The sequence below is a fragment of the Panthera onca genome, chromosome D4 (genome assembly GCF_046562875.1).
Source record: "Panthera onca isolate mPanOnc1 chromosome D4, mPanOnc1 haplotype 2, whole genome shotgun sequence".
Lineage (NCBI taxonomy): Eukaryota > Metazoa > Chordata > Mammalia > Carnivora > Felidae > Panthera > Panthera onca.
The window spans coordinates 86863741-86891574 of NC_138351.1; the positions used below are offsets into that span (position 1 = coordinate 86863741).

A 27834-nucleotide genomic window follows, 5' to 3' on the forward strand; every position below is an offset into this window, starting at 1 on the left:
CCCTTACTTTATAAAAACTTACAATGGCCTATGAGGGCTTACACTACCCTCCTCTCCTGTTCTTCTGGCCTCATGGTTCATCAGACAGTCTGGGGACATGCCTGCCGCAGAGCCTTGGCATTAGCCGTTCCTTCCATGTGAAAGCCCCCTACTGGTCCTCACCTCCTTTAAGCCCTTGCTCCTACATCACCTTTTCAAGGAGGCCTGGTGTCCTCCCTGTCCAGTCCCCCAGGACTTCTTCCCCTGCTGAGTTGTGTTCTCACACACTTACCAGTTTCTCACATATCATGTAATTTACTTGTCATTATGTTTATTGTTTATTGTGTGCCTTCTCCTGTAAGATTGCAAACTCCTCGAGGACAGTCATGTTTTGGTCACCGATAGTTCCCAAGTGTTTAGCACAGTGCCTGGTCTGCAGCAGACACCCAGCACATATTTGTAGAATAAATGAAAACATGTTCTACAGACTCACTACCAAGGTTGGAGAAAACTCCCGAGAGCTCACCATTTTGCACGCTAACATGATATATATATATATATGTGTGTGTATATATATATATTTTTTTTCCCTTATTTCTTTTCCTTTTCAGGTGTATTCCTTGGACTCTGCTGACTCTTTCCAGAGCTTCTATAGTCCCCACAAGGCTCAGATGAAGAACCCAATACTGGAGCGCCTGGCAGAGCAGATTGCGACGCTGTGTGCCACCCTGAAGGAGTACCCGGCTGTGCGGTATCGGGGGTAAGGCAGCGGGCCAGTCTGCCTTCAGTGGCCTCTCGTGTGTCCACTGGGCGAGGAGCTTCCTTTTGCCTTGAGATTCCTCTGGCAGTTGTCCTAAGAGGGTTAAGATTTGAGTGTTCTTGCATTTATAATTCTTCCAACGTTTTTGATATTCTCTAAATTTTATTGTGAAATATAGTGCATACAGAAAAGGTCATGAAATATATATATTCAGTTACTTAATAGCTAAATTTGAACCCCTGTGTAACCACAACCCAGGTTTCCTGTGGGGTTTTTTTTTGTTTTTGTTTTTTTTTAGCTCTTTCCAACCTTTAAAAACAAACACTATCTTTGCAGAAGGTGTCCCAGAGTAAGATAAAATACAAGGACAGTTCTCCAAAGGACATATTCCCCAGATTCTATAAAGTCATTCACGTATTACTTACCTGCTGTGTACTTATCCTGAAGCCACAGTCCCTGTCCTTAGGAGCCCTGATCTGGAAGGGTAGGTAGCATGCTTACCAACACGTGTGTGTGTAAGCTGTGCACACCCAAACTACGGCCCTGCAAGACCAGTGCTTGAGGGCAGTATAAGCTGAGGGCTAGGGCATCCCAAGTGGGGAGAGCCCTTCGAGCTGAGAGACCAGAGGTGACATTTAGGCTAGATCTTGAAGGGCAGGTTCAGATTCCAATAGACCAATGAGGAGTACAGGGCATTTTGTGTAGACAGTTGGCTCTTGCCATTGGGATGCGCAAATATTTGGAGTTGGGAAAACAAAGGATGAGTTTGAGGAGGGTTGGCAGTCTGGCACAGTGTCTGTGTAGGGCAGTGGGGCAAGATGAAGCCGCTCCTAGAGGCCCCGGATGCCACGTTTGGGATTGTGTCGGTCAATGGTTCTCCCTGGGAACCTTTGGGGGATTTGCACAGGGGAGCGAGTGCAGTGCTGTGGGAGTGAGAGCAGCAGTCAGGCAAGGAGACCCAGAAGGGGTGGCCACTGTAGGAGGAGCGGGGGGCCTGAACAGGCAGTGCTGAGGATCAGCATGGCCCCCTGTCCTGCCTGCCTCCTTGTCTGCTGGAATGTGCAGCCATGGAAGGATACCTCCCTCTATTCTTGATGTTTCCTGACAAAAGCCTGTGGAAGTTCAGAAATGGGGGGCTAGGCCATAGCTTCTGACAGGGTAAGGGGAGCTTGGAGTTCATTTGGGAGGAATGGGGCTGGGAACAGAGCTGCTTTAGCGCTGCGCCTGGCCAGGTGGCAGCAGCCACACTCTGTACAATCGGGAGGGGCCCCAGGAAGTGCTGTCAGGCCTGGCCAAGGGGAAAGGCCCACAGGGTCTCACTTGTACCTTTCTGGCTTCGCCAGCAGAGGCGCCTGGTGGCTCTGTCAGTTAAGCACCAGACTCTTGATTTCAGCTTAGGTCATGATCTCACAGTTCGTGGGTTCGACCCCCCTTGTCGGGCTCTGTGCTGACAGTGCAGAGCCTGCTTGGGATTCTCTCTCTCCCTCTCTCTCTGCCCCTCCCTTGCTTGTGTTCTCTCTCTCTTAAAATAAATAAACTTAAAAAAATATGTATCCCCTGCAACAAAACAAAACAAGATCAAAGGAAATTTGAATTGTGGGAAGTGAGAGAATCAGGTGGGTCAGGCTCGGACAGGCTGATCACGGGAAAATGGTGGATGGCCGGTACCCTCTATTGAAAGGTGGTCATTTTTCTGAAGCCAGTTGGAAAGATTACTTCTGTTTTCATCTAGATAGTTGTTGTTTTTTTTTTATGTTTATTTATTTTGAGAGTGAGCAAGTGAGTAGGGAAGGAGCAGAGAGAGAGGGAGAGAGAATCCCAAGGAGGCTCCACTCTGTCAGCACGAAGCCCAGCGTGAGCTGAAATCAAGAGTCTGACGCTTAGGGGTGCCTGGGTGGCTCAGTTGGTTAAGCGGTGGACTTCAGCTCAGGTCATGATCTCATGGTTTGTGAGTTCGACCCCGCATCAGGTTCTGTGCTGACAGATCAGAGACTGGAGCCTGCTTCAGATTCTGTGTCTCCCTCTCTCTCTCTGTCCCTTCCCTGCTCTCACTCTGTCTCTCTCTGTCTCAAAAATAAATAAAGATAAAAAAAAAAAAAAGAGTCTGACTCTTAACCAACTGAGCCACCTGGACACCCCTAGTTGTTGTTGTTGTTGTTGTTGTTGTTGTTTTTAAGGAATTAGAAAATCATTTGTGTTCCAGGCACTGAGCAAATCTTTTTATTTTATTTGTCATTTGAAATTATATACGTAATACGTGACTATATTCTCAGTGTAGAAGAACAATTCAGGTGAAGCTCGTCTCCCTTGACCCTCCTTGCACTGTTTGGCCTTCCTCCCTGAGGCAGTCAGTGCCAGCAGTTGGGTGCACGGGCAGTTCACCCTATGTCACTCCTCCTTTGTCAGGGAATACAAGGACAATGCTTTGCTGGCTCAGCTAATCCAGGACAAGCTCGACGCCTACAAAGCCGATGACCCAACAATGGGCGAGGTAAGTCTGGACTTGGTCCACGTGGTTCTCTCGCCGATTGACCATAGTGTTTGTATGGCATTCCTGGGGACAGCTTGGTTCTGTTGCTCACAGAAAGTGCCTGGTGCCACTGTTCTTGCACATTGGCCTCCAGGGAGATGCTCAGGCCCTTGGGCAGGATGATAGAGATTTTGCTCAGCGTAGCCGCGGTGACCAACCTTTCTGTTTGTTGGGACTTTCCAGTGTTAGCACTGAAGGTCCTGTGTCCTGGGAACCCCTCAGTAGTACAGCACCCAAACCGGAAAATCAACACCGGTACCATCTCCAGCCCTTAATCCCACTTCACTAGTTTGTACACGTGCTCGCACGTGTGTTCAGTTCTGTGCAATTATATCACGTGTGTAGATTCATAGAACCACCACAGCAATCCAGACAGAGCTGTTCCATCGCTGCAAATCCCAGGTCCTGGGAACCCCCTTGGTCCCAGGCCGACCGGATGGTGGGTCACCCTATTTGTAGCCGAACCCAGATGGTAGTCTCTTTCATAAGCTCACCTTGGAGCCCAGCCACAGTTTTGGACCTGCTTGAAAGGATGCTCGTTATGAGATAGACACATTGGATTTTTGCATGGTGGGACTGGTGTTCTCGTCAAGCAGCAAATGGACTAGTCAGTGCTATTTTAGTAGGTTTTATCTCAGAGTTCACTTCCTGGGGCTGCTTTTACAGGGGGGGACAGCCACGCCAGTGGGAGAGGCTGGAGTTGTATGGGTGGCTTGTGAAAGTCTTCCCCTGTGTCCATCCTTCCAGGGCCCAGACAAGGCGCGCTCCCAGCTCCTGATCCTGGACCGCGGCTTTGACCCCAGCTCCCCAGTGCTTCATGAACTGACCTTTCAGGCTATGAGTTACGACCTGCTGCCCATTGAAAATGATGTGTACAAGTAAGTGTACACACCCAGTGTGGCTTTGCAGACAAACCAAACGCACCTCTTTCATCCTAGGGAATGCGGGTATGTTGATCCAGTCTTGCTAATAAGCCTGCAAGCTTTTCTGTGGGTTCCCCAAGTCCACTTGGCATTAGCAGCCAGGAACTGGTGCCCCTTGTCGGGGAACAAGAGCTTTAGAACGTTAGTTCACGGCTCACATCACCTCAGCTCAGAGCCTGCTTGGAGGTGTTGATATGTTGGTGTGCGCGTGTGTGTGTGCGTGCGCGTGTGTGTCTATGTCTGTGCGTGCAAACGGATGCATATCTTGTTCAGGGTTCAGACTTCATAATTATAGATCGTGAAATATGATGATGATAAAATATGTCACCAGAAGTTTCTTACTGACCTTTATTTGTAGAAGAGCTGTTTTCTTCATTATAATAAACATTTTTCTTGGTAATAGTCATCCGAAACTTAATTTCTAAAAACGAGTATTTGTTTTTTTGGAAACAGACTGTATTATTTTCATGTCTTTTATTTTATCCTTTATTTTATAACATATTTTAATCATAAAGGTAGTGGTTTCAAAATGAAGGTTCTAAAAATATGACTGATTCTCAGTTTTCTTCCCCGTTGGTGCCTGTAATTCTTGCTTTCCTTTAGAGGTTCGTGATCTCACACATAAAAATAGGCTGAGGACCTGTTGCAGGCAGCTGATTTTAAAACTGAAAATTTAAGTACCACACATTTGCGGATGGTATCCCAGTCCTTCCCAGGGAGGAGTAAACATGATCTTTGCTTTTCCCTTACGAGTCGTTCTGAACCCACCTTTAACCTGACTTGAGCACATACTAGCTAACCCTGAAGATTTTAAAACAGCTTCGAGTCCATTGCCTTTGATTAGAACTCTGGGTCTCTGCCTTCCCGAGAGACTGCACCGTGTCAGTGCTGATGCAGCAGACCTGATACGGACCGTGCCCCATCGGATGGTCGGGGGCCTGTGGTAAAATCCTCCGTGCGACATCTGTCTGCTGAGGACTATAAGCTCTTATCTGTTACAAATCAGAGGGAATTGGATACATTTTGGGGGGACATATCCTCTCTAGGTACGAGACTAGCGGCATTGGAGAGGCCCGGGTGAAGGAAGTGCTCCTGGACGAGGATGATGACCTCTGGATAGCGCTGCGCCACAAGCACATCGCGGAGGTGTCCCAGTAAGATCCCTTTGCTCCATCCCTCCCCAGGGACCTCAGCCAGACCTCAGCCACCCCTGCCGCCCCAGCTCCAGGGCTCACTCCGTAGTACAGGGTGAAACCTTTCCCCAGATGGCAGTTGCTGATGTGCACGTTCTGGGCACTTGCACAGAGCTGGTCAGTGGATGAATTTGCCAACATGCTAACCAGTGATGATGACTCCCTTCTGATCTCAGCTCAAGTGACGCCAACTTCACTGAGTGAGAAAATCCATTCTGTGTTCAGGTTGCTCTTAGGATTTTTAGAAAACATCTGTAGCTCTCAGGAAATGCTGTATCAACACTGAACATTTAAAGCCGATTCCTTCCATTGAAACGCCCAGATTCTGCTACATCAATTTGATTTTCTTTTATATAGCCAGCGTGTAATCTTCTTCCCCTTTTGTCTTACCTAAAATTTCTAAGCAAGAGCTGGTGTGCACATATTGAATCTGTACCTTGCTCTCAAAATGTTTGTAACACCTGAATGTTGTTGTTGTTTTTTTTAATGAGAGAGAGAGAGAAAGAGAGAGAGAGAATATCTCAAGCAGAGTCCACGCTCAGCTCAGAGCCGGACACAATCCCACAACCCTGGGATCATGACCTGAGCCAAAATCAAGAGTCAGATGCTCAACCTATTGAGCTACCCAGGCGCCCCATAACAACAGACTATTTTATAAGACCTTTATGCTATCGAGAACAATTCTACTTTTGCAAAAAGATATTTTCTGGCTGTTACACTGAGTTGGTGATAGTCTTAGGAAATTCACAAGGAAGCAAGAAAATAAGACAGCCTTGGATAGTTCAGTTCAGAAAAGTAGTCCCCAAACTTTTTGGATCACTCAACCTTAGGAAAATGCTGATTCACATTTCCAATATGTGAGTTTATTTATGAATTTACTAGTTTATTCTAATATATATATATTTTACAGTATATACAAAAACACAAATTTGAAAAGGATGGAGTAAAATAAACATAAATAGAAGTACTAATAATTCCTTCTCTTGAATCATCCTGTACACCTCCTCTGGAGACCCTGGTTGAGAATATTGGTTAGGAGGGGCACCTTGGTTGCTCAGTGGCCTAAGCATCTGACTCTTGCTTTTGGCTCAGGTCATCATCTTATGTTCATGATATTGAGCCCTGCATCAGGTTCCGTGCTCACAGCATGGAGCCTGCTTGAGAGTCTCTGTCTCCCTCTCTCTCTGCCTCTTGCTCTTTCTCTCTCTCTCAAATAAACATTAAAAAAATAGAATATTAGGAAAACAACGTATCCCTCTCTCTCCTCTTCAAAAATCACTGTAAGTACATACCTTAGTGGCAGGAAAAGTCACCATGTATTCCTAAAGGAAGAATCTTGCACCACTAGTATAGGACTTGGTGTTGCTGTGAAACTTAGTTGCCTCCTTCTGTCTTCCAGGGAAGTCACCCGTTCTCTGAAAGATTTTTCTTCCAGCAAGAGAATGAATACCGGAGAGAAGGTAAATGCATCCTAGAGCTCCAGTGCCCTTTAGGCTAATCCCGGTCTTCCCTCTGGGAGCCGGCAGGCAGGGCGCTTCCTTGGCACAAGATTAGTGAGCCGGGGGGTCATTGTCCCTGCTTCATCTAATACTGTTTTGTCTTGTTTTTGTATTCAGGATTGACATCAGGTGCCCCTGTCTTTTGATGTTTATAGAGCTCTTCATTTTGTTACTCTGAGGATTGATATTTATGGTTTTAGAGCATGCATCAGCTTAAGCCAGAAGAACCATGAAACCTTTTTTAGCTTGTGGTGGAATTAGAACTCAACTTGCCTGGTCCTTTCCTTATCCTGACTGTTCATCGGAGGTAGCTTAGCCATCTTAGTCAAGGGAAATGCACCTCTGATTATGTCACTCCCTTGCTTAAAACCGTCTGGTGACTTTCTGTTCCCAGCAGAATCCAGCCCCACCCGTAGACACACCTTATAGCATTGGGCTGTCAGGCCCCCCAGACTCTCAGGTCTGCCCCCCACTCTCTGGCACCCACGGCCTTGCTCCATCAATGCCTGAGTTCCTTGCCTGGGGCTTGCCTCGTCAAGTCCTGGTACTTTGGCTCAGGCATCGTTTTCTCAGGGAAATCCTCCCTGCTCCTCCCTGGACTAATGAGGTACCCCTCCACTGTGCACCCACACTCCTGATTCCCTCGAAGAACACTAATCCTCTCAGTCGGAATGACTCCTCTGCTAGATGGTAGCTCCACAAAGACAAGAATTTCTTGTTTGTTTGTTTTTGTTTTTTGTCCTTATATCTCCAGCACCTAACCTGGCATGTAGTAGTAATTCAACAAATTTTTGTTGGATAGAGAGAGATTAGGTGAGTCACATGGTTACCAAGTAAACAGACCCCTGTGACCTGTCAGGATGCACATCCCGGCCCTTTCCCACCTTGTTCCTTCTTTCTACCTGTCTACACAACTGCAGCCCTTCTGCTGGGATGAAATGTGAACTCAGTTTCAAGACTGCTTGAGCTGAGTATGCAGAAGAACAGTGTGGAGAAGAAAAATTGCTCTTTCCTGGCAAGAATTATGCTCTCAGTAACTTTCTAGTCCAACAAATAAAACATAATTGCTACACCTCGGAGTTCAGTTCCCTACCTAGAAGATAGTCATGGTATTTGAATCAATAATTTTTGAGCCAGAGGCCTGGAAGTCTAAACCCACAGTGATCTCAGGTTTAACAGATTGATTTTGAGAGTTTCCGAGCGTGCACTTGGGAAGTCTGGTGCTGCCTGCTGTCCTGCCCTGGACCTGCCACCCTTGCACAGCCTCTTAGGTCAGGGCCATTAGAGTGAGACCATATGTTTTCCTTTCCCTTGTAGACCACCATGCGGGACCTGTCCCAGATGCTAAAGAAAATGCCCCAGTACCAGAAAGAGCTCAGCAAGGTATGACAATCCCAAATGACTGATTTGAATCTTGACTATAATCAACTTCAGTAAGACCTCTCAGAGCCCCACTGCACTGACTGATCCACTGAAATCACAGGTTTTTAATCAACTTCTGGTTTTATTAGGAAAAGCTGAAAGACTGGACCGACAACTTATTTCCTATGACTTTCTTTTCTCCTCTTCGTCTGTCTTCTCTCTTTATCCTTCAATTCCTCACCTCACGGGCCTCTCCCCTGGGCTGCTTAAGTATTCTTACGGCATGGCAGCTGGACTCCACGAGTGTGAGTGACCGAGGGAGAGAGCCAGGAGGAAGTCACTGTGCCTTTTCTGTCCTGACCTGGGGTGTCCTACATCATGTCCTCCATACTCTCCTTTAGAAGCGAGTCACTGAATCCAGCCCACGCTCAAGGAGAGGGGAATTAAGCTCCACCTCCTAGAAGGAGGGGTAACAAAGGATCTGTGGACACATTGTGGAACCATTATGCCACCCTACCCCCATATAGGATTCCTTCATCTGCTTGACTCCTTTGGAATGCGGTTTGCCCCTACCTCTCTTGACACAGAACTTTCTGGCGTGTTCTGCCATGTTTGTGTTCTGCTTCAATGCATGTTTTACCTCCTTTACGAGGCTGGAGACTCCCTGGTGCATTGCACAGTGTTTATACCTAGTAGGTGCTCAATTTATGCTTCATGCATCCGTGAGTGATTTCTGGATCATAAACTCTGCTTTTTCCTAGTATTCAACCCACCTGCACCTGGCCGAGGACTGCATGAAGCATTACCAAGGCACCGTGGATAAACTCTGCCGAGTGGAGCAGGTAGGACCTTTTCCTTCTCTTTCTGCCATCCCCGTTGACCCAGCTGAATTTTAACATGTGACTTTGAACATCCTGCAGAATCATAGGATAGAGAGATGGGGAAGTCTACTAGATCATGTTGTCTCAACTCTGGAGCCAATGCACTTCCGCTCTCAATGGTAGGGATTAGACTGGTCTGGAATGCTGTGCTGTTTGGATTTTGCATGTCTGACTCTCCACAGGCTCCCTGGAGTGTCTGAAGAGAGATGTCTGGAACTCTGAGCCCTACACTGACAGGGCTGGCTGAGGTTTATATTCCGAGTGTATTTTCCTCCTGTGGTGGCCACACCGGTTTTGGAAACCTAGATGAGAGAAACTAGGGTAGTAGCATGTCAGAAACTCACCACAGCCTCCCTGATCATAAGTAGGACTGAAAGTCAGCAGTTTGCGGTTTGAGCTCTGTCTCTGTCACTGGTTTGTTTGATGTGCCTGTTTCTGCTTTGCTTTCCTCATCTGCAAAGGGAAATAACAATGCTGCCATAGTTTCCAGGAGTGTTTTGTGGAGTCACTAATCCTGGCCCTCCGTTCTCCAAGCGAGAACTTCACTCAGCTAGGGTCTGCTTCCATGGGAAGGGAGGGCATTTGAATGTGAAGCCTCAGCGGGAATGAACAACTCAAGTCCTTGGTGTGAAGCTAAGATCTACACCGTCCGGTGTGATGTGACGAGCCAGCTTAGGTTTGTCAGACCTGTCCTGATTTCTTGGCTCTCTTCTAAGGGGCAGTGGCCCCCTAAAAACCCATCAGTCTCACAGCTGATCTTGGCAGGTGCAAGGTCCTCTCCAAAAGAACTTGACTGTCCAGAAAACAGGTTATCCCTACATCAGTAAAAGTGAAGTTGGGATGAATCCTTGGAAGTGTACATTTTTTTCAGAATTGCTCCGTGGTATTTGTTGAACCGGTTATGTTTAATTTGACCTTTAGAGAGTATTAGATTTGGGTCCGGCTAAACAAACGGCTGTTGAGGCTGGCAGTGGCTCTGAGAGGTAAGAAGGCCCGGGGGCACCCACCTTCCTTGACCCAGACAGACCTGGGTAACCTCAAGGTCCTGATGGTTATGGACTCGTGGGATCTTAGAGAAAAAGGGAACCTTCAGGCGAGCCCTGTGTGGGTTCCCAAGGGAGTTGCAGCCTCTGGTCTCTGAGAACAGAGTAGAATGGTTGTTGATTTGCTGAGGCTGATGATGTGCCTTCTCCAGCCTGTTGACAGCCGGTCTGACTCTTGCCTGAGTTGGGAAGCGGGGCTGTCATTGTGCTCTCTCTCCTCTTCCTTCTTTGGCCAGCCCTTCTCTCCTCCTTCATCTGCCTGGGTTGGGTTTGCAGGTTCTAGAGCCCTTTTTTTCCCTACTCATCTTAAAAGTGGTCGGAGGGGCGCTTGGGTGGCTCAGTTGGTTGGGTATCGACTTCAGCTCAGGTCATGATCTTACGGCTCGTGCGTTTGAGCCCTGCATTGAACTCTGCTGACAGCTCAGAGCCTGGAGCCTGCTTTGGATTCTGTGGCTCCCTCTCTCTCTGCCCGTCTCTCTCAGAGCCATTCACCCTCTGACTCTCCTTAAAAAATAAACATTAAAAAAAAAAAAAAAAAGTGGGTTGGAAAATTAAAAACAGGTTAAAAAATGCAGAGTAGTTAAAACTCAAAAGGCATGTCCTTCAGAGCCAAGGGGAAGCACAATGGGGAGAGTCTAGCTAGGCAGGCGCCCCTTAAGATGCCAAAGCTCTTCATGTGCGGGACGTGCAACTGACTCGGCCCCGATCCCTCAGCAGAGCTCTGTACCTCTAGAGGCCCCACCGGAACGGAGGCTTGACCTGAGGACGTGGCCCAGGTGCACGGACACTCACCCGAAGGGAGCAGCCTACTTTCAGACAAGATGGCAAAAAAATCAACGATGGTTTCTGTTTTTTGCAAATTGAACCCCGGGGCTGTCATCAGTTCTCACTGGCGCCACGGAACGTAGTGCTAGTGACGCCAGTGCAGATTATGGTGCATTGTGGGAGCAGAAAGGACCTTCCCCAGTGAAGCGACCGATCCTGTTTATGGTCTACAATCGTCTAATTGTTACCATCCGTCCAGACTGTCACCGGGAGTGGGGCCAATATGGTGTGTTTTCTGCAGGACCTGGCCATGGGCACGGATGCCGAAGGGGAGAAGATCAAGGACCCTATGAGAGCCATCGTCCCCATTCTGCTGGATGCAAATGTCAGCACTTATGACAAAATCCGCATCATCCTTCTCTACATCTTTTTGAAGAACGGTAGGAACGGCGGGCTGGAGAAGAAGGGATAGGTGCTCTCTTGGGCAAGTAAAGTGAGGGAGAGAGAGAGGACAAAGTAGGAAAGTTTAGGAGACACGGAAAGGGGTATTATTTAGTAAGGAGTTCCCAGGGGCTCTTGACATTTGGGGAAATGAAGGTAAATCAGTCGGAACTAGAATTGAATTCAAGAGTTAAGAAAGGTGAGGCGTCTATGGAAGAGGACGGGTGGGGGCAGGGAGAGCCCACTGACATCAAAGCCAGTTTGTGAGGGCTCGTCCGCCAGGTGCTTTAACTTGCATCACGTTAGTACTCTCCACCTTTAAATAACTGATTTTTACCCACATCACAGTTGGGTTACCGTCCACTGTGCAGATGGACCCGGAGACTCTTGACTTTGATGTGGGCAGGGGTGGGCAGAAATGGCTGGGAAGCAGAAGACGGATGGAAATATAGACCATGATGGGGCAGTTGCTGAAGGTCACAGCCTGGGGCAGAGTGGCTTGGGTGGAATGGAAATCTTGATTTTGTCTTCATCTTCCAGTAAAGTTGATGCGGTGAAGACTCATTTCTACTAATCCTGAGGAGGAGAAGGGGCACCATCCCCCCTCAAGCGATTGGCTCTGCTTCTGAGTGTGTGATGTGCAGTGGCTGGGTGTGGTGACAGGGGTTTTGTTCTCTCAGGCATCACTGAGGAGAACCTGAATAAACTGATCCAGCATGCCCAGATCCCCCCAGAGGACAGCGAGATCATCACCAACATGGCACACCTGGGGGTGCCCATCGTCACTGACGTAAGGGGCCAGTCTTGCATGTGGGGAGGGAGAGGCAGAAGGGAAGCTGGCATGTCTTATCTGTTCTCCCCTGAATTACTTAAGGTGGCTTAAGATACATACACTAAACATTGAGGAAGAGAAAACATAAAATCAGAGGAATAAAGGTATAGATGTAGTAAAATAGAAGTGAAACTCCCAGAACCAAGACGTGCACATCCAGGAGTTGCACAGAGTCATTAAATCTGTGTCTGAGCCAGCCCCAGCCCACACCAGCTTCGCCCCCCATGTCTTGAGGTCAGTCTGGCCGTGTCTTTGCATACCTGGGTCCAGCATCTTCTGTGAGAGCGGGAGCACAGCGCTTAGCATCAGGCGGGTTTGCCACTTGGTTTGTCACTGAGCCAGGCCAGAGCAGGGAAGCCTGACCATACAGTGCGCTCCAGAAGAGGCTGGGGGCCAGAGGACTCCAGAACTTGAGGAAGAGGCCCGAGCACTCTTTGGAGCTCTCTGCTAGGAACCTTCCCGTGCACCTGCTTCCTGTGAGGAGTCTCTCACTCAGCAGTGCTGTTAAGCTAGAGTTGCAAATGCGCTTCTTTTGGAATCTTAAAGTCAGAAACTTTGTCCCAGAGCCCAGACCTGAGACCTGTAACGGGTGGTTTGGTGTTTTTTGACCCTTGTTCAAGAGGGACCCAAATGGGAATGGAGATGGCTTACCGATGCACCCCAGACTGTTGAAGCAGAAGCAAAGACCAAGTCCTACACAAAGCTGCCTTTTCTCCTATAATCGAAAACAAAAAAATTTTTTTAACTACCAGGATTTTTTTTTTTTAATGGAGCTTCTGTGTTTGACCCGCATTTGCCATTTTCCGTGGCTTTAAAGAACCAAGTTTGCTCCACGGGGCACATGCTGGACTTTTCCAGGAAAACCTCTCCCACTTAGCCTCTGCTAGCGCTGACTCTCTGAAGGGAGTGCTCTGGAGCGATTTCCTGAGGCCAGCAAGGTCGCCGGGGCCCAGGTGACCCGTGACTCTGTCTAATTTCGCGTGTGTTTGTATTCAGTCCACCCTGCGCCGCAGGAGCAAGCCAGAGCGGAAGGAGCGCATCAGCGAGCAGACCTACCAGCTCTCACGGTGGACTCCGATCATTAAAGACATCATGGAGGTCAGCGAGGGAGGGGTGTGAGGATGTGTGTGGGACAGCCCGGGCCCAGAGCTCTTCACTTACAGGCCCAGAGGCCTCCAGCTTCACCTGATGTGGGGTGATGGTGACAGCCTGGGGTTGTCTGTCCCTGAGGATCTGTACCCAGTCTCGGGGCTCATTTAGGCCCCATAGCCTTGTCCTGAGGGTTTAGGAAGAACAGCCCCCAGAGGCCGCTAGATGCAGATTCCCATGATCCGTATGACTTAGCCCCATAGGGGTGGTGCCGTATCCAAAGAACCAAACACATCCCAGCATCTGCAGGTCACATGAGTCACACCACACTAAGGGTGCGGGTATGGAGGGGCTTTCAGCATTCACCTGAGCCAGCCCCTCCCTAAGCCTCCCTGTCAGTCAGGGACCCCGCCCTGCCAGGCATGTTTCTGCCTCTGCTCTTCTGTTCACATCCATCCCTTGCCTGCAGTGCTGTCCCCTTCCACTTCTGAGCCCTGCCTTCCCTCAAAGTCCCCGTCAGGTCTCACCGTTCGCATACACCGCCCCCGTCTGACCGCCCAGCACCACGGAGCCGCCCTGGACTCCTGTAGCATGTATCGGAGATGCCCTTTACGTATATGTATCCGCTCAGTGTTTGGAGTCAGCTCTTTATACCTTGGCCTGTGCCCTCAGCTGATGTGTCCTCTGGGCATGGCAGGTGTCTTGTATTTGTGAATGTGAGGTGTCCCTCTGCTCCTCGCCTATAGCATGAAGAAACCCTGCTTAGAATCCTGCCCCACTGGATCTCCAGGGTGGGTCTTAGAGGCACCCTGTCCAGCTCCTGCTGTCCACAGGCGCACAAGACTGGGGTCCGGACAACGAAGGGGCTTTCCCAGAATTCCTTTGTCAATCCACGCAGTCCAGGTGTTCTGCTGAATTATGAGTTAAAATAAGTATATTTTAAATATATATAGTGAGTCAGCTTCCTATTTTTAAAACCCACAAACCAAAGGATGGGTGAACATGAGACATCTAGAAACCAATTGGATTTCTTTGTAATGTAATTAAAGCCCACCCCTCTGTCTCATTCGCTCCTTTGTTCTCTGCTCCCTTTTCCTACCCCGCTCCGCAGTCCCCTGGAGAGACATGTGCGTAGGCTTCACATGGTAGCTGCTAAGAGGAGTGGAGATTTCTAGGCAGCGGGAGGTGCCTAGCTGGCATCCACCCACTAGATGATTAGACCCTTGGAAAACTGAGGATGTAAAGTCTTGTCTTGCATGAGAGACAATGCCTGTGCCGAGTTTCTACAAAACTGGTGGCAAGTGTCAGGAATTTATTACAATGCAACATTTATAACCTCACATAGATGTAAAAGAAGAAGAAAAAAATTGGAAGGGAAGCAAGAAAAATTAATGCACTTTTTTGGTCTTATTTGTTTATTTTGAGAGAAAGAGTGAGCGCTCGCAGGGAAGAGAGAGCAGGAATCCTAAGCAGGCTCCACACTCAGCACAGAGCCCGACGTGGGGCTTGAGCTCACGGCCATGAGATCATGACCTGAGCCGAAATCAAGAGTCGGACACTTAACCGACTGAGCCACCCAGGCGCCTCGTGTTTTGTTAATTTATTTTTTATTTGGGGGAGAGCACAGGTGGGCTAGGGGCAGAGAGAAGGGGACAGAAGATCTGAAGCAGGCTCTGCGCTGACAGGCTGACAGCAGTAAGCCTGATGTGGGGCTGGAATTCATGAACTACAAGATCATGACCTGAGCTGAAGTTGGTCCTCAACCACCCACCCAGGTGCCCCTTGTTATTTTTAAGATTTATTTACTGGCGCTGCTGGTGTCTCAGTCAGTTAAGCACCCAAGTCTTGGTTTCAGCTCAGGTCATGATCTCACTGTTTGTGAGCTTGAGCCCCGTGCCAGGCTCCGTGCTGGCAGTGCGGAGCCTCCTTAGGATTCTCTTTCTCCCTCTCTCTGCCCCTCCCCTGCTCATGCGTGCTCTCTCTCTCTCTCTCTCTCTCTCTCAAATTAAGATTAAAAAAAATTTTTTTAATAGAGTTTATTTAGTAATTTCTCTACCCAACATGTGACTCGAACTCACAACCCTAAAATTAAAAGTCACATGCTCTTCTGATTGAGCCAGCCAGGCGCCCCATTGCAGTTTTTGTTTGTTTGTTTGTTTTTGAACTGCAAGGTCGTTAAGGTCTTCTTCATGAGCAGACCTACGGACTTTTCTCCACGTCCATGCTGAGCGCCGTGCTAGGCACCTGCAGCAGGCAGCAGGGCAAAGGAGCTCTGGTTGTTGCAGATTTGGCCATGTCGCTTTGCCAAGTGACTTGTTCCTTGAGTCATCTTGCCTTGGTTCTGTCAGCCCTTCCCAAACAAAAGGCAAGCCTAGTATCTGTCTCTTTTCTTTCCAGGACACTATTGAAGACAAACTCGATACCAAGCACTACCCGTATATCTCCACCCGCTCCTCTGCCTCCTTTAGCACCACCGCGGTCAGGTGAGTGGGAGTCCAGAGCAAGCAGGTGGGAGAAGGGGGACCGTCGCTGGGTGGTTGTCGGCCGCACGGTGGTCCTGGTATGACACAGCATCCACAAGAACCCTCCCCCGGCTTCTCGCCACAGCCAGAGCGCAGGCCTGGTGCTTGGAGCAGCCCATGAGGCCCTCCACTCTCCGGCTTCCCACTCCTCTCTGACGCATCCCTTACTCCTCCCGTTTTTCTCTCCACTTCTGCCATGCTGGCCGCCTCCTCTGCCCGTGTCAGGCACACTTCTGCCTCAGGACCTTTGCACTTGGCTTTACCCTGTGCCTCAAACGATCTGTCCCCGTACGTTTTCAGGACTTGCCTCTCATCTCCTTCAGGCCTTTAAAATCAACTGTTACTTTGCCCCGTCTTCTCTAACTATCCTGTTTTAACATCGCACTACACCAGTGTTCCTAGCAGCATTATTCATAATAGCTCAAAAGTGGAAACAACCTAAATGTCCATCAGCTGATGAATGGACAAACAGAACATGGCATACTCATACAGTGGAATATTATCCAACCAAAGGAATGAAATACTGACACGTGTTCCATGGCCGAAGCTTGGAAACGTTGCACTAAGTGCAAGAGGCCAGTCACAAAAGTCCACATGTTGTGTGATTTCATTTGTTTGAAATGTCCAGAATGGGCAAATCTGTAGAGATGGGAAGTAGATTAGTGGTTTCCAGGGACTGGGGATGGGGGTGGGGTGGGGGAATGGGAAGGGACTGCTAACGGGTATAGGGTTTCTTTTTGGGTTCTTTTTGATGAAATAGTCTAAAATTGATTGTGGTGATGGTTTGCAATTCTGCGACTATACTAATAAGCATTGAATTGTATGCCTTTTTTTCTTTTTTTAAGTTTATTTATTTGGGGCGCCTGGGTGGCTCAGTTGGTTGAGTGTTCGACTTTGGCTCGGGTCATGGTCTTACGATTCGTGAGTTCAAGCCCCCCACATCAGGCTCACTGCTGTTAGTGCAGAGCCAACTTCGGATCCTCTGTTCCCCTCTCTCTCTGTCCCTCCCCCACTTGCGCCCTTTCAAAAATAAATAAATATTTTTTTTAAGTTTATTTAATTATTTTGAAAGAGAGAGAGAGAGAGAGAGAGAGAGAGAGAGAGAGAGAGAATCCCAAGCAGGCTCACATACCTGGTGACACTCAGACATTTCTCAGCTTTGAGATGTGAGTAGACAGCAATCCATACTTCTGTCCCTGGTTCTCCAACACTGTGGGTTTTCTTAGTTGCCTGTGGTGCCTTCCAGGGTCTGTTTTCAAAAGCTTTTCCTCTTGTTCCCCTCTTTGCCACGCATCTGGAAACCTTCCTGCTGTGCCCTGCGATGGCATCGGAAGGCATTTTGCCCCTAGACTCTCGTTGGCCTCCCTCATCGGTGTGGTCCAGGCTGTTCCCTGGCCCGCGGTGGCATCAATTACTCTTCCTCAGGTGGCAACCTCAGAGCCGGGTGCTACTCGGTTTTTGTCAGCAAGAGCTTGACGTGGCTCCTGAGAACATTTCAAGGCTGAATGAACATTTGAGCTTGGAACAGGAGCGCCACTAGCTCCAAAGAGGGCATCCCGGGGCACCGGAGTAGCTGGCAGTTCCCAGGACGAACCCTCCACATGTACCTCTCTATCCCCTGCTCCTGCTGTGCCCACCCATCTTTGTCCCCCACGCCCGGCCTGCTGGCCTCACTTTTAGACCTTCCCTTGGTCCCAGGCCGGAGGTCTGTGGCACCTGTGGCGTTATGCATCCCCTCTGATGCCAGTAGAGGCCAAATGTTTATTGCCAACATTGGAGCAAAATACGAAATCCCCAGTGTTGCCCTGGCCAGGCCGGTGACGATGGCACGCTGTCAGATGATTCTCTCTGTGTTGGCCCACGTGTGCCCCTGGCACCTTCAGGATTTTGGAAAGTGACTTTAATGCTGTCGTAGTCAGGGAGAAGGGCAGAGATTTCGCTAGAGACTTGGCCTCCTTGTTTTGCTTTGATTTTTGTTTTCTTTTCCCCATTTTCTTAACCTGGAAGCAACCCATTTCTCATTGTTCCTGAGGACAAGGTGAAGACCTACTAACAGAAGCCCAGGGGCAGAGGAGACACCTTTGGGAACTGTCCCACCACCGAAATGCCTGTCTTTCAGGGGGCAGCTCAGTGTCACGTCTTCTGGGAAGACTTTTCCAATGATGCCCAGATGACGCTAGAAGGCGTGCATGTCCCTGTGGCACCGAGCCCCTCCATCGCAGCACGATCCTGACCTTCCTTCTCCCCGCCCACCCCAGTTAAACCGCGAGCTCTCGGTGGGCATGGCTGAATCTCGCCGAGGGTTGGCACCTTGGTGCTGGGGGAGGCCCTGGTCAGGTGAGGTGCTCGCTGCGTGAATCAGGGTGTACCAGCCTGAAGACGGGCCTTGACTCCATCGTCACCGCTCACTGCCAGCAGAGTGTCCCAGACAAGCCTAGAAACCTGTACGCTGGAGGGCGGAAGCTGACGACCATCACGAGGGGCAAAGCTGTGGAAGGTGACACGTCACGCTTGAAAGCTGACTTGAGCCTGCCTGTCACCTACATGCTTCCAAGAGAGTGACAAGGTCACAGCATGGGTAGCCCAAGCACTTGATAATTTGCACAGCAGTTCAGTTCAACCAACACTTACTACTACTCTGTTTTGGTCACTGGTGTACAGAGCGAATGTGTAAACAAGTCATTGAGGTATGAAGTGATAAGTCCTCTGAGTGCAGATAAACATAATTAATCTCTCTCTCTCTCTCTCTCTCTTCCCCCTTCCTCCCCCCCCCCCCCCCCCCCAGCGCCCGCTATGGGCACTGGCATAAGAATAAGGCCCCAGGGGAGTACCGCAGTGGTCCCCGCCTCATTATTTTCATCCTTGGGGGCGTGAGCCTGAACGAGATGCGTTGTGCTTATGAGGTGACCCAAGCCAATGGAAAGTGGGAAGTGCTAATAGGTGAGTGGGGGCATGTGTTCTAGAGGGAAGGGGCTGCTTCATCGCACTTCGATCCATTCCATGCTTTGGTGTTTCATTCTGTCTTCACTTCTCCATTGCCCCTGCAAAACATAGTCTCTAGACACGTTCGGGGACGGCAGCAAAGGGGCGAAGGGTTCTTTCCTCGTGTCTGCACTGTGTCTCATGGTGAGAGGCAGCTGCAAGCGGTGGGAAGTGCCTGATCACAGACACCGACAGACCCAGGCTCCCATTCTTGCTCGGCCACTGCCGAGTGGGTTACCTTGAGCAAGCACCCTACCTCTCCATGCTGCGATTTCCTTACCCAGCCAAATGGGGTTGTGAATACCCGCTTACAGCTTTGTACTAGGCCCGAGGTGGGACTTGTCTCTTTGCTGGCATTGGGCCTCCTGTTCAGAAGACGCTCAGTGAATGGAAGGTAAATTATCGCCCCCTCCTTTACCTGTCAGTTGCAGATAGACAGACACAGTGTGTGGGCAGATACTGCCCGGAACACACGGGCCTGACTCCTGGACTCTGCTGAGGGTTCCCCATCAATTCCGGTTCCTACGACTCCTAGGTCTGCTATGTACCTTTTCTGGTATTTCCTGCTGGTTTTCCAGAAGAAAGGAAGCAACTCGTTAGACCTGACTTAATGCAGCGGAAGATTTTATACCTTTTACCTGCCTGTAGGAGCTTCCAGTTTCTAGGGCTGGAAGGGGAAGAGTGAGCTGAGGAAAATCACGCTTTCTCCAGACGCCTTCCTTTTGCCCCGTCTTGCCCTTAACAAAATGGATTTGCACCTGCCTGGGGCTGCCTCTTGACATTGACTGACCCAAGGTTATGAGCACGTACTGCCCTGGCCTTTCCCCTGATCTCTAGAAGATGTGTCAGTTTTACACCCCTACTTCGGGGTGACCAAATTCCAGTGTGCCCGGCGCTCTCAGAGTGAGCAGGTCCTGCAGACCAGTCCACGTGGCCATTCCTGGTTGTGTCAAGATGGACCTGTTACTGTCAACCCCCCTTCTAGATACCACACCATTCAGTGGAGAGATTTCATATCCTCTCCCTCCCCTCCCCACTCCCTGGAGCTTCCCCGGCGGGTCACCCTTTCTCCCCGTATCGTTTTTTCCTTTTTGTTACATAGACGCCGGGATAAAGCTCTCTCTGTCCCCTGCTCGTGTGTACGTTGCATGCACGTGTCGGAGAACTCTCAGCTCAAACACAGCTTTGCGGGGCCGAAGCTGTCACAGCCAGGCTTTGGTGTAAATTTCCCTCTTCAGCTTTGGTCCTGACTTGCAGTTCCCTGTTGGGGGGTGGAACCCTGGGGAGATAACGGTGCCCGTGCAGATCCACGGAGGGGCCTTGCGCAGACAGCTGACGTCCGCAGTGTGGCCTCGCCTGCTTGGTGCATGCCGGCTGTCCTTGCGGCCTGTGTGCGTGTGCACGTGTGCGTGCTCGCGTCTTGCTTTCTCATACCTCATTGGCTGCATAAAACGTAGGCCTAACTTGGCATGTTCCTGTAACGTACCTTTGTTCAAGCAGTCAGCTGGCCTCTGTTCTCCCGCAGGTTCTACTCACATTCTTACTCCCACCAAATTTCTCATGGACCTGAGACACCCCGACTTCAGGGAGGCCTCTAGGGTATCTTTTGAGGATCAGGCTCCAACAATGGAGTGAGAGCCAAAGAAACAAAGTAAAAGCAGCTTATTACAGAAAAGAAACTCTTCCACTCTGAAGGGTTTTCTTTGATTATTCCGTCACTCTTTTTCTTTATTTTTCCCTTTTCAGTTTATTTATTTGATTTCTTTTCAACAAGAAAATGCTTGCAGTTCTTAACACCGATTGAAAATGTGTCCGATGCTGCCTTCACAGACCCTGCCGCGAGAGCCTCTGGGCCCCGGCCTGCCAGCTCACTCGTGCCCTGGGTCACCTGCTGCTCAGTCAGGCAGTGCAGCCCCCTGGGTTGTAAACCAAAAATGATCATGACTGCTATGACCAGTCCTTCGGAGGGACTGGAAGCCGAGGGATGCCGGAGGCACGGCACGCAGGCCTACCGGCCCGGGGTGTATCTGTGGGCACCAGGCAGGGAACGCGTAGAGTCCCGCTTGTGACATGGTGTGGGAAGTTGTGAGTGAGGCCAGTAGGCGTTCGAGGGACTGTCCTGTCCAAGAAGGCAGAACTCCAGTGGAGAGATCCACGGGCACCTGATCGTGGGGAAGGCTCATCGGAGTGCGTCAGGATAGACTCCGTGTCAGTGGTAGTTAGACGCGTAAATTCCTTTTTTCCGGGGCAGGCACTCGTCCCAGGGAACTGTTGCTAAGGGGTGACAGGGTCACGAGCCACCACGTACTTGATGAACTCCAGCCACCAGTGGAAATCTCGTGTCTCGTGTTCATCTGGGGAAGATGGCCCTTCGTAGTCATTTACTCTCTCAGTAGTTGCTTTTATTTTCATTCTCCTGTGGGTATTTTTCCAGGGTGGAGTTATCACACCCCTCTCTCTCACTGAAGTCTGTTAGTGAGATCTGAGAACCTTTGGGTAAAAATCTGTTCTTAACACGGTGTGCTGTTCGAAAGAGCGTCTTCTCTCTCCCACCACGCTTGTGCCTTTACCTGTTACCCAGGAACCGGCATCTGTCTGGTGGACTATCCAGACTTTCTTCTCATCCTCATCCCTTCCCCTCTCTTGCCGTCCCTCGTATGTCCCGGGAACCTCCTGTGAAGTGTTAAGCGGCAGACGCATACTGAAGAAGTCCATTGTAGCATTAGTTATTCTGTAGTTTCCTCACACAGCCTGTGAGGAGGCCACAGTCTGCGCACCTGCCCTCATGTACTTCACCGACGACGTCCCTGCCCCTCTCCCGCCCAGACTGACATGTGGCCTGGTGAGTCAGAGAGCATGAGTCACCTGGAGCAGTCGGGAGGCCTAGACTCTTGCCCCGGTCCTGCCAGGAGCACGCGTGGGACTGCAGGAGGTCCTGCCCCCGCCCCCCAACCAGGGCACAGAACGCAGAATGCGGGGAGGCTGGGTCCTGGATCGCAGGGCCCCAGGTCCTGAGCTCTGACCATCTAATTCAGCAACTCGGATCGGGTGCCTCAGCGCTTGCGGTCCTGCCCTCGTGCACCCGTGCTCTCTGGTACACCTCAGGGGACTGGGCTGTCAGAGCCATGACCGGGGCGGGGCGGGGGGAGGGGCACTGGAAGCGTGCTTGTTTGTATAAAGAGAACGTGCTCCATCCAGAACGGGACTCGCTCTAAAGGTCGGGACAGGCAACTGTGCGCTTTGTCTCCTCTCCTTCCTGTGGCCGAGAGACGGCTCCCCCGGGGCACTGGTGAGGGGAGAAGCAGCACGTGGGTCACCTGCACGGTGCGGGGCGGGCTGGCCGTGGCCCTGCGCTGCCTCCCTCTAGACAGTGCCGCCAGTGGGCGGTGGGTAAAAGCAATTGTGAAGAACACAGCCATTGTTTAGAAGCACCTTGGTTGCTTGGCAATCAGACATCTGGTTCTGTGTGCAGATGGCAGGGAGGTGATCGGCATTTGCTGCAGGATGTATTTTCAGACTTACGGAAGGAAAGATGTTCAGTCCAGGCTTTGGTGGTGGCAGACCACTTGCAGGGTCTGAAAGACCTGCAAACCCAGAGCCCGGGGGCTCCAGCTAGGATTCACTCTGCGATCCCCTGCCTCGGAAGCAGCCTGTCCTTTGCAGGCTGGTGTTCTTTGTTTTGTGCTCAGTCAGCATAGGTTCTCGGCTGCCATCTGAGCAAAGAACACAAATACTCGAGTTGTGTACTCGTGGCTTCTGAAATGCTTTTTGGGGCAGTGTCGTGTTTTAGAGAGTTCCTTTAGGAAAAAGCAAGGCACGGAGCCCTAATCCCAGGGAGGTCAGAAGACAGATGAAAATCTGACTTGCCTCCTTCTGTTGTGATTGTCCGGTGACCAGAGACTAGGACAGTGTGGGCCGGGAGCAGGACGGGTTGTCTCCGGCCAGAGTCGATGTCTGCGGTTGTCTGCAGCAACTTAGCTTCTAGGAGATGAGTTTTCCTGCTCGGCAGTGAACGAGAGCATCCCTTGCCGGCTCCCCGCGTGGGTGCCAGTGCCCACTGATCCTCCGGCCCCTCTCTCCCCCAGGTGCCGGGTGAAGGGGGCCGGCTGGGCAGCCGGAGTGCACAGGTGTCCCCAAGCCTCACTTCCATTGCATTAATCAGTCGCCTCCATGTTGTCCAGAAGTGAAGTCTTTGCTTTAGGTTCTCACCCCAAGCTCTGGGGGAGGGTTGTGTTAAAAGTACCAGCCTTGAGGGAATGTCCAAGAGGCTATTGGAAGCCGGTGGAAGAGCCATACACAGCACTTGCACTTCAGAAAAAGGGTTTGTTTTTTTTATATTAAATATTTCACTTTATTCCCAATTGGAGTCAGACAAGTCTCATGTTTCAGTGGGACTCAGATTTGAATCTGTACCCAGAACCAACCCATTGCCCAGCTGCTATTTGAGCACTCACTTGCATGTCCCCTCCTGGGGCCGGGTGCCCAGAAGCGAGACCGACGGCATGACGTCTGGGCCCGGCCGTGCCACCAAAGGGCTGCGAACGTGCCCCCTGCTGCTCTGGGCTTCATTCTCCCACCTTCAGGACGTGGGCTGGCCAGGAGCGTGTTTCTAAAACCTGGCAGATCAGCAGACTCTCCTGGGTTGCTCTTAAATGTACTCCCTCCCTGGTGCCCGCCCCCCCCCCCCCCCCGGGTCTTCGGAGTCCGTAGGTCTGTGTTGGCCAAACCCAGGGATGCCTAGACCAGCTGACCTGATTTTCAGATTCTGTCAGAGAGGAAGGATTTTGTCCAGGCAGAGCTCTGGCCCACAGCTTTGACAGCCCTTTGGGTGACTTTGTTTTTGGAGACACCCACTCACATTTCTCAGTCTTGCAATCATGTAGCATAAGAGGGATGGACCCTCCGTTGCGGTTCTGGAGGACCGACGTGGGCCGCCCCCTGTGGGTTCTAAATGTGGGTTTGCGATATGTGTATCCCAAACGCGCCCAGCTCCTTCGCGGTATTTGTGGTGGTGAAAACCTTGACCAGGACATTTAAACAGTACAGATGACTCAGTGGCAAGAATTGGCTCTCAGGGGATTCGGATCAACAACAGCTGGTCTGAATCCTTTAAAGACACCCAGTGAGTTAGGATCCAGGAGTTCCTGAGCCTGTTGCAAAGATACTTGGCCCTGGAAGTTTTCTTCTTTCAGTCAGACTGGGACCACCAGATGGTCAGCCGTCAGGTGATAGATATTCTAGAGCATGGATTCCTTGATCTCTTTTTGGCCTCCCTCAGACCGTGGATTTGCCTGCAAGCAGGGGTCAGGAGCAGCTTGGGGTGGGTATCTGCTCAGAGGCTCCCTTTTGATTTTTCCTCTCAGTCGAGTCTACAGTCTCATTTCCTGGAACTCAGCTGGATGGCTGCGGGAGGGCATTAGGGACGGTTTCTCCGGCGTGTTGCCTTTACCTGGAAAGCCCCCAAATTGATTCTGCACAGAGTACCCAGCTGTCTTCCCGGGTGTAGATGAGCAGGCTGCATGGAATTGAGGTTGGGAAGGCCCTCCTTCTGGCAGTGTGGTTCACTGTTCAGAATTTGGCAACGTTTATTCCTGTTTTCTCATTTGGGGAGTAGTCTTTGACCTTATTTTAGGACCAGTAGGAAGATCAGTGAGGTCAGAGAAATGAGTGTACCTCGGGGGAAGGTGGTCCTGTAAAAATGCCCAGGGACATAGTGCTGAAGGCCGCATGGCCTTTGCTGAAGGAGCCTCGGGTCTGCAGAGCAATGGGTTGCTTTAGAGCGCAGGGGCTGGTGGAGGCTATAAGCTCAGCACCTCTGGGAAGTAGCCGCAGACTGGTTCCCCAGGACAGTGACAGGGTGACTAGAGCTTGAACGCTGGAGGCCAGGAGGTTGGAAGAAGCGAAGCCTCTCATGCTAGAGAGGGCTTCACAAGCTTTCTGCCGGTCCAGACTTGACCAGGAAGGTTCAAGGCCTGCAGTCCCAGCAGTCACGCGTCAGCTGAGCACACAGTGGTCAAAGGCATAGGGACCCTGGTATTCGGAATCACCCCCGACAAGCCAGCCAAAGCCTTCTTTTGCCTACAGTCAGGGTGGCAGTCTGGCACCCTGGTGGTTTCTGTCCCCATTCCCTCACCTGCACCTCCAGGGAGGCACATTTTCAAGTACGGATCTCTTTTGTTCAGTTCTTCTCTCCCACCGGGACCTCTTTCTTTGAAGCCCACTGCTGCATGTGTACAGGCCTCATGTTCACGCACCAGTCACTTCTGTTCTGTTTGAGTAAAGTCCATGTCCAAACCACACGGTCCATGCATCTTTTTTTACTGCACTTATTAGATTCTCTCTCTCTCTCTCTCTCCTTATGAAAAAGGACTTCATTTATTTTTTAATTTTTTTTTTTTTAATTTTTGCAGTAGAAGTATATCTAATTCCATTAGCTTAAATTTTTTGCAAGCATTTCTAATCTCTTACAATGTGCGGTCTCTGCAAGGTAAGGCCTCAGGTACCCTGGCCCTTTCCCTTTCACACCTGAGGTCCCGCCCATCAGGGCAGCACCAGCCGGCTGGCTCCCAGAGGTCAGTGGCTTCCCCAGGGTGCCCTGCCCATCACTTCCTCCCTAGCAGGCGCCATCCTTTCCATACACAGCCCCCTACCGACCCCACCCCCTCCCCAGCCTTCCCCTGCCATATGGTTTGGAATTTCTCTCCCCGGCTGGCTTCGCCTCGAGTGCAAGAGAGAATCAGAAACGCAGCTGCCCCGTCCCCTGGCAGATGGCACTGAGCCCAGATGGAGAGGCGGGCGGGCTCCTTCCTTGGTACAGCCTGGGACCATGCCTAAGTCAGAGGATGTGTTTTGTTTATCCACGGTCCCCAGGTGCCTCCCAGGCCTATTGTGATGTGGACCCAGCACCCGATCCCCACCCCCCTCCCTGCTTCCACTAGACCCAGACCAGGGTGGGGGCGGGGGAACAGATGCAGATCTGGGAACTGAAGGGCAGGAAAGGAAATGCGGTAGAGCCTGGAGCCAGCAAGCTCACTGTCTTTTCTGCCCCCCAGGATCCACGCACATTCTCACCCCACAGAAACTGCTGGACACGCTGAAGAAACTGAATAAAACAGATGAAGAAATAAGCAGTTAAACAAATAAGCCACCCCTCCAAAAAACGAACCCTATTCCCACAGTGCTCCGCAGCCCCTGCTGCTGCCCGCCTCGGTTACTTTGCTGACCCTGTCCCTCCACTGCCTCCCCCAGCTCTGCACGCCCTGGACGGCACTGTCGCCGCTGCGTTCTCGTGTTTAACGATGCCCTCTTCCTGTGTGAAACAAAAGAAAATAATGCATTGTGTTTTTTAAAAAGAGTATCCTCTATATGTGTCCTAAGGGGAGAAGTTCCTGTGTAAGGGACATACTGCTGGAGAAGTTGTGGAACTGTCTAGAATGAGTGGACACCTTCTCCCCATTACTATGATCCCCTGACCTTGTACATAGCCCAGTGTGACATGCGCAGATTGCTTGAGTATGGGAAGGTAGACGTTTGGGTGTTTCACAAAATCTCTTTTGGGTTGTTCCTGTTCTTTTTGGGAATCCCAGAGATGTCTGTTACTGGAGTATTTCAAACTGAGGATTAATCTGTGGTCTCCACGCCAGTCCTTATCTACCCCTCAGCCTGCTCTCGTCCAGATACGCTTGGCGGTGAATATCAGGTGACATCGTGTGAGGTCCGAGCTGGAAGTGACCTCTTTGGCTTCCCCGGTGGCTCGTCCTCCCCAGGGGCTGTGGGAGGGGCTGGAGGTCCGTGAAGTCAGGCTGGGTGCTGGCTGGCGTGCGGCCTGTCACCGCTCCTTCCCTGGCCCGCGTCCACAGCGCTGTGATCCCAAGGGAAGTAGTCTTGGGGCCTGAGTCACAGGGCCCCAGCAAGCGAGGAGCAAGCTCCCGCCAGGACCTTTGTCTCTTGGAGAAGCAGTTAGGTTGGGGTTTTTGGCCAGACCTTTCCTTTCCCGGGCACCACCACCCCTACCGAACCTCTGTTTCTCAGTGGGGTCAGCATGGATGGTGCTCGAGGGCCAGGAACGGACGAGGATGGGATGGGTACTGCAGGCTCCTGGGCAGAGGGCCCTTTCTTGCAGAGAAGGGTCTGCGCACCTAAGACTTCAAACCGCCAGGAGAACAGCCTGTTGAATTTATGCAGACTCTGTTCAGATTATCCTCAGTTTAAGATACTTCATGATACTTTATTTTGTGTAGCGTGGGGTCATTTGTCGTCGTGGTTGTAAGAGAAAATGATCATTTTATTCTCTGTATAACACTTAGCTCTAGAGCAAAAATGAAAGAAGCAAATGCAGAAAGGGTGTCTCGTCATCCTCTAGACTCAGCAGCAACTCCGTTCTCCGATGGTGAGCGCACCACGTGTGCTGCTGCTGTGGTCATGAAATACAATGACAGTGGAAGTCACAAAAATGTCCCCTGCCCAGCCCCCCCGCTGCCCTTTAACCCCTGCCAACCGTGTGCATATTACTGTCTCGTGATGTCCTTGCAGACGTGGTGAGTGCTAGTTCCACGCGGCCGCCCGCTTTCCTTTCAGAGCGCGCTCCTCGCCCTCCCCGTTGGATGCTTTGTGGTGTTTTCTCAAGGCTTTGAAATCTCCCCTGCTCACTCGCATTAGTTTTCAGGCCTCTTCTGTCTCCCTTCTCCCCCTTAAGATACCTTGTTTCCTTAGGACAGAACTGTAGGTGCTCGCACTGGTTCGTCTCCTGCTGTCCCTGCTTGTTCTGTCCCCTCCCCTTGACCAGACAGGGCCCACAGTTCGGGGCCTTGTTTGTCAAACATGTTGGGTTCCTTTCTCTGTTATTTATATAAAAGTAATTTATCAAAAGAATATTTTAAAAAAAGCTAGTCTGTCTTGAAACTTGTTTACCTTGAAATTATCAGAATCTCAGTGTTGGAAAGTATTGAAGCACAAACATGTATCATCTCTGTACCGTTCTGTACTAAAGCACTCGAGTCTAATAAATAAATCGATCCGCACCCATTCACGGTG

The 27834-nt window shown here is 50.6% G+C and overlaps 1 protein-coding gene across 3 annotated transcripts in view; it reads left to right on the forward strand.

Moving 5' to 3' along the window:
• Window positions 1-27834, forward strand: part of STXBP1 (syntaxin binding protein 1) — a 75718-nt gene extending 47884 nt beyond the window's left edge. The window contains exons 7-20 of one of the 3 annotated variants that reach the window (XM_078436457.2): window positions 591-739; window positions 3146-3230; window positions 4017-4147; window positions 5239-5346; window positions 6785-6845; window positions 8202-8267; window positions 9008-9088; window positions 11237-11375; window positions 12057-12166; window positions 13205-13306; window positions 15695-15780; window positions 18605-18759; window positions 20327-20452; window positions 25854-27834. In XM_078436457.2, the coding sequence (XP_078292583.1) occupies window positions 591-739; window positions 3146-3230; window positions 4017-4147; window positions 5239-5346; window positions 6785-6845; window positions 8202-8267; window positions 9008-9088; window positions 11237-11375; window positions 12057-12166; window positions 13205-13306; window positions 15695-15780; window positions 18605-18759; window positions 20327-20436 (1383 nt within the window). In that variant the 3' untranslated portion in view covers window positions 20437-20452; window positions 25854-27834. The remainder of the gene's footprint in view (window positions 1-590; window positions 740-3145; window positions 3231-4016; window positions 4148-5238; window positions 5347-6784; window positions 6846-8201; window positions 8268-9007; window positions 9089-11236; window positions 11376-12056; window positions 12167-13204; window positions 13307-15694; window positions 15781-18604; window positions 18760-20326; window positions 20453-25853) is intronic. The other 2 variants (XM_078436458.2, XM_078436459.2) reach the window with 2 other exon arrangements.